The sequence below is a fragment of the Condylostylus longicornis genome, unplaced genomic scaffold (assembly GCF_029603195.1).
Source record: "Condylostylus longicornis isolate FDR11 unplaced genomic scaffold, ASM2960319v2 ptg000169l, whole genome shotgun sequence".
Lineage (NCBI taxonomy): Eukaryota > Metazoa > Arthropoda > Insecta > Diptera > Dolichopodidae > Condylostylus > Condylostylus longicornis.
In genome coordinates this window covers 127,564-134,329 of record NW_026578137.1, presented here as the reverse complement: position 1 = coordinate 134,329, position 6,766 = coordinate 127,564, and the positions used below count along the sequence as shown (strand labels likewise).

General features: G+C 23.7%; 1 protein-coding gene across 1 annotated transcript; it reads left to right on the top strand.

Annotated features, from left to right (window-relative positions):
• The first annotated feature begins 1,076 nt into the window (after positions 1–1,076).
• Positions 1,077–6,766, top strand: LOC129616273 (homeobox protein onecut). The gene is made up of 5 exons (XM_055531843.1): positions 1,077–3,273; positions 3,741–5,459; positions 5,641–5,664; positions 6,012–6,118; positions 6,229–6,766. The coding sequence occupies exons 1-5, from the start codon at positions 2,097–2,099 to the stop codon at positions 6,559–6,561; spliced, it is 3,360 nt and encodes a 1,119-aa protein (XP_055387818.1). The 5' UTR covers positions 1,077–2,096; the 3' UTR covers positions 6,562–6,766.

The following is a 6,766-nucleotide window of genomic DNA, read 5'->3' as shown; positions in this document are numbered from 1 at the left end:
ATTTTTTAAGTAGATATAAACAGCCTGATCGTGTATCTCGCTTTTGTTTTGGATAGAAGATTTTTCTGCATTAAATTTTCGAGATCCTTAAATTACTCACAAATTTATTTATCAGATATTGAATAACCTAAAATAATAACTAATTAACATATATTAATTAATTAAGTTAAATTATATTTTTAATTTTTTCTTTTTTTTCAAACAGATTATTTGAAGATTACATATACAGAAGAAACAAACGTTAAAAATATTGAATGTTGAATAAAACAAATACAAAAACACTTATATATTAATGGATTTATATAATAAAAATAAAAATAAATAAATTATATAAAAGTGATTTGAATTAAAAATACATTAAATGTGATAAAAAACACTAAAAACAAGCAAATAATGAAATAATATGCTAGTCCAAATATATAAAATACATACACTATATACAAATAATGTACATAATAATATGTAAATGAAAATTATATATATATGTATGTATGTGAATGTTTCCTGTTTATTATATACGTATAACATTTAATTTTTTTTATAAAATTATAAATTTTATTTATATTTATAAAATATTTTATTTATTTTTCTTCCACCACTAGAACTTTATAAATATTTATTTTAATGATTATTGTATAACACATTTTAAATATTACCATATTTAATTATTTATTTATTTTTTTTTTTCAATTTTTTTTTTGTAATTGTGAAAGTAAAATGCAATAAAAATTTTCTTGTATAAATTAATAATAATCACATATTTAAAATCTATAAATTAATAATAATCAATTAAAATTTTATAATTTAAATATATATAATTATATTATTATTGTTATTATTATTATTATAGTTCATTAAAACTTATATACATATAATTATTATGTATAAGTACTATAATATATTATAGTTCATATAACAAAAATAAAAAAATACATAATGAAAACTATAATACAAATTAAAATTAAAAAAAAAAAAAATAAAATAAATTTATTTTTAGCACTCAATTTATTTTTAATATAATTAAAAAAAAATATAAAGTTTAATTTATTTAATCAAATTTGAAGTGTAAATATATTTATAAATATAATAAATGAAAAAAAAAAAATACAAAAATAAAATGCAAATTAAATATGATCGCAAAATATTAAAAAGTTATGAAAAAAACTATTAAAATATATTTTTAATAATAAAAAAGTTATTCTGAAAATTTAATTAGGATGAATAAAAAAAAAAATTAACAAAATTAATAAAATGAACAAGAAACTCTTTCTGAATTTTGTTTCTACATATATATATGTGTATATACATATATAATAATTTACGGTACAAGAAATATCTTAATTAAATCATAAAAAAAAACACAAAACATAATATTATAAAATTTATATTATTAAAAAAAACTATAAAAAACAGCTTTTATTTCGTACAAAACCTAATATACAAGTCAGTTAAAAAACAAAATAAATTAACAAAAATTAATTATATTGATATATAAAAGAAAATAACAAAGCGGTAGCAGATGTTCAATCTAAAATTATAATTAAAAATTTTAATAATTTAGTGCATTATGGCTTAAAAATTGGAAAATTTTATAATTAAACAATATTTATTTATAATAATTGTGAAAAGGATACCAAAGTATCCTTTCCAGTACCCAAAGAATTAATACCAAAATCGTTTTGAAACAAAACCTAAAAAAAAAAAAAACTGAAAATTAAAAATTATTAATTTTTCAACCTTTTAATTTTATAATATTTTAAAATTTATATAAAAATGCGAAAATAGAAAAAGTGTAAAAAATTAAGTGAATAACTCAAGATTTATAACCAAAAAATTACCGTATAAGCCCGTTGTGTAACCAGTAATATAATTTTTGTTCTTTAATTTATTTTAATTAATTATTTATTATTGATAAAACGATTCGTATAAAAAATTTGATAAATAATGAAATTTAGAAAAATATTTTAATAATGTTAATAATAACATAAATTTTGATTTATATTTGTTGTTTTTTTTTTTATTGTTTTCATTATTTTTATTTAGTTATTTATTTATTTAATTTATTTATTTATTTTAAAAAATAATATAATAATAATATGGAGTCAATTACTGGTATAATTGAACAAACAACTTTAAGCGATCATCATCAATTAATTATTGATACAACATCAATTGATTCAACAACATCCTCAACATCGCCGCCACCACAATTAATTAATACAAATTCAAATAATGATGATTTAACAATTGATTTATCATCACCAGAAATCGTGTGCAACTTAAATAATAATAATAAAAATAATCATAATAATAATCATTTAAACCATAATAATAATAATAATAGTAGTCATCACATTCAATATAATACAAATAATAATATAAATAATAATAATCATCATCATCAACAACAACAGCAAATACAACAAAATCATCAAAATTTAATAGAGGATAATAATAACAATAATAATAATAAAAATAATAATGATATTAATCATTTAAGTTTAATAAATAGACATAACAATCATAGTAATAATAATAATCGAAATAACAATCGATTTAATAATAGTAGTAACAATAATAACCAACAACAACAGCAAGAATGTCAAGATACTGCGACAATAACAGCTGCATCAATAACACTTGGACCATTATCAGTTAGTACAAGTGGTCATAATACAATACATACTAATTTAAATCATCATTCACAACAACAACAACAACAACAACAGCAGCATCAACAGCACCATCATCATCATCAGAACCACCAACATCATCAACAACAACAAAATAATAATAACAATCAACAGCATAATAATCCCTCAAATCCACATTCACAACATCATCAAACACAGCAGCAACATCATCAACAAAATCAACAGGCAACAAAAATAATTGCTCATAGCAGTGGCATTACTGTTCTTAATAATAGTAATAATAATAATAATAATATTAGTAATGATAGTAACAGTAACAATAATAATAATAATAATAGTAATAATAATAATGTTATTGAAATTAGTCCAAATGATAATAATAGTGATAGTGTTATATCAACATTGGAATTAATAAAGCAAGAACATAAATTAGCAAACATTGATATTATTGTAAATGATGTAAATACAACTGGAGGCAGTAGTGTTAGTGTTAGTGGTGGTGGCGGTAGTGCTGGTGGCAATAGTGTTAATAGTATCAATAGCAGTGATTCAATATCACCAAATAGTATCGATAAACAAATGCATCATAATAATCATCATCAGCAGCTCCATCAATCAGGTATTTTATGATCAAATGTTAAAGTTCTAAGATTTTTGTCTGTTTTGCAAAGTTTCCTTCTATCCCAGAACTTTTTATTTTCCAGTTCATAAAAATATAAATTTAAGAATTTTTAATAAAGTAATAACAATATTTGAAAAAAATTACTCTAATAAATCCTCTAAATCCGTCATTTTTTTATTTTAAATACAAAATAATTTCCGCCAGCAGAAAAATAAAAACTGAGTCGCAACGCGTATATCTCAAAAATCTTAACTTGCAGTTGTAGTTATAAAACAAACTAAAAAGATAGTACCGCTATATCAAGCGCATTTTTCATCACCGGAGTACTTTATTACCACTACACATTTAGTGCGAAGTTAGAACCGAATTATCAAAAACTCAGCATTTTAATACAAAAATTAAACCCAACTTTATTTTATAATAAAAATGCATAATTTTTTTTTTTTTTTTTTTTTTTAATGCAGTAACTCAAAACAGTCGGCAACATCATCAACACCATAATCAGCAGCAGCAACAGCAAAATCATCATCATCAACATCATCCTCATCATCATCATCATGAAGCCTTATCAGTTATTGTACAACCTCATGATGATTCACATGATTCACAATTACTATCACCTGGTAAATTAACGCCATCTTCAACAACTGAAATTGCTGATGGTTCAGATTTTACACGTTCTTTACATGAACCAACTTATCAGACTTTAACATCAGTTAATGGACGTATGTCACCGCCTGGATTTTCACCAACATCATCATCATCGTATGCAACTTTAACACCATTACAACCTTTACCACCAATATCTACCATGTCAGATAAATTTGCGTATGGTGGTCATGCAAGCAATATCAGTAATTCATTTAATAGCATTATACAAAATAATAATAGTAATAATAATTTAGGTGGTTTAAGTTTAAGTAGTTTAAGTGGTGTACAATCACCATATAATTATGATAAATTACCGTCAATTGGTATGGTATCACCACATAATTATACATCACCAACAAATACATTATCTGGTATTGGTATATCACAGCAACCATCACCATTATCACCTCAAAGCTCTTATAGTCATAATGAACTATCATCACCTCAAAAAAGTATATCACCATCCGGTTATGATTCCCCATACCATCAGCATCATCATCATCATCAGCAGCAGCAACAACAGCAACAGCAGCAACAACATCATCATCAACATCATCCTAGAGATATTATTAATACTCGTCAACAATTATTGCAGCATAGTCCACAATTAAGTCCACAATCGAATTCACTTAATCATTCACCAAATGATGGAAATTCAATTGTGACCGGTTTTAATAGTAATAGTCAAGCAAATTTAAATGTTATTAATAGTTTAGCATCGATAACAGCAGCAACAATAACAACACAACATCATAATAATAGCAATAATAGTAATAATAATTCAAATAGTAATGGTAATATTAATTCACAAATTTCACCATTGGCTCAGTCTGGTTTAGTACAAATTTCTCATATAACAAATCGTGATAATGATATTATAACCCAATCACCATCGCCTCCACCAATGATAACAATGCATCAACACCATCATCACTCTCATCAACACCACCAACAGCAACAAACAAATAACGATCAACATCACCATCACCATCATCATCATCATCATCAACAGCAACAACAACAACAGGAGCAACATAATTCTTCTGGACAAATTATAACAAAGCCAACACTAGCAAATAATAATAATAGTAATAATGGCTTAATAGTTACACATCATAATGGCCATCCCGTAAATAACATGACCTCAATAATACAAGGAAATACAAATAACAATCATAATAGTAATAACAATAATAATAATAATAACAGTAATAATAATAACATTAACGCAATTATTGGAACACATTGTGCTAATAGTAGTCCCATCACTGTTACAACATTAACAAGTGATATTGAAGAAATCAATACAAAGGAATTAGCTCAAAGAATATCAGCTGAATTAAAACGTTATAGTATACCACAAGCAATTTTCGCTCAACGGGTTTTATGTCGTTCACAGGGTACATTATCCGATTTGTTAAGAAATCCGAAACCTTGGTCAAAATTAAAATCCGGTCGTGAAACATTTCGTCGAATGTATAAATGGTTACAAGAACCAGAATATCAAAGAATGTCTGCGTTACGTATGGCAGGTAAATAATTAAAATTTTGCTTTAATTTTATCATTATTAGTAATTTGCTTTTAATTTTCCATTATTAGTAATTGGATTTCATCATTTAAAATTTGTTCTTTAAATATCCCTATTAATATATATTTTATTAATTAAGTAAAAATAATTAAATTTGTTTTAATTTTTTCTTTCTTTCTTTCAGCTGCTCAAATTCCACAACGGGGTAGTGAGTACAAATATATTTTCTTTTACTTTCTCTAATATTATGGAGTTTTTCGTTGTTTTTCTTTGTAAAGTTAGAACTGCAAAGTTTTACTTGTTCTTATTTTTAATTATTTTAAAGAATATTTTAGAAAATATTCTTATATTTATGTATTAATTTTCTTATTTATTTTTTCTTAAAGCTATCAAAATGCGAAATTTACAATAGCTAGTATGAACCATATGCACAGGAAGCTTTCAACACTTTGTAGTTCTAATTTTAAGAACTTAATTTTTAAAAACATTATTAGATTTTAATTACTTATTTTAATGAAATTTTTATAATATTTTTTTTTATTTCTGGTACTAAAGGTTGCAAAAGGAAAGAAGAAATTCATCAGGACCATATGCCACAGCCAAAAAAACCACGATTGGTTTTTACAGATTTACAAAGACGAACTTTACAAGCTATTTTTAAGGTAAGAAAAAACGAACTTTATTAATGGTATAAATTAAGAATATTGTTTCATTTAATTTATTTCTTTAACATAATTTTAATGTTTTCTTATTATTTTTTTTCATTTTGTAGGAAACCAAGAGGCCTTCAAAAGAAATGCAAGTAACAATTGCAAGACAACTGGGTTTAGAGCCAACTACTGTTGGCAATTTCTTTATGAATGCAAGACGTCGTTCAATGGATAAATGGAAAGACGATAGCGATTCAAAATCATTTCATCATTCTGATGGTTTATCACCGGGTAATCAACATTCACTAGATTTCGATGATGATGACAACGAAAATGATGATGATGATGACAATGATGATGATGGTGGAATGGATTTAGATCTAGGTCATGACAATGATTTTGATTTGAATGATCATGATCATGATGATGTTGAGAACCATGATGATATGTTGTGACAAAATATCGTAATAATTATTATTATTATTATTATTAATTACAAAAATATAAATGTTCTAATATTAATATTGCTTATTATAAGATATTATTATTATTATTATAATTACTATTATTACTATTATTATCATTATTTTAAAAAATTATATCCAGCATTAAATTCTTATTATTATTATAAGTTAAAACAAAATGACAAAAAGAAAACAA

Excerpts from the sequence above, each read along its gene's own strand:
- LOC129616273 (XM_055531843.1), top strand. The coding sequence starts at position 2,097 with ATGGAGTCAATTACTGGTATAATTGAACAAACAACTTTAAGCGATCAT. Across the intron at positions 3,274-3,740 it reads TCAGCAGCTCCATCAATCAG|TAACTCAAAACAGTCGGCAA; the intron begins GTATTTTATGAT and ends TTTTTAATGCAG. Across the intron at positions 5,460-5,640 it reads GTCTGCGTTACGTATGGCAG|CTGCTCAAATTCCACAACGG; the intron begins GTAAATAATTAA and ends TCTTTCTTTCAG.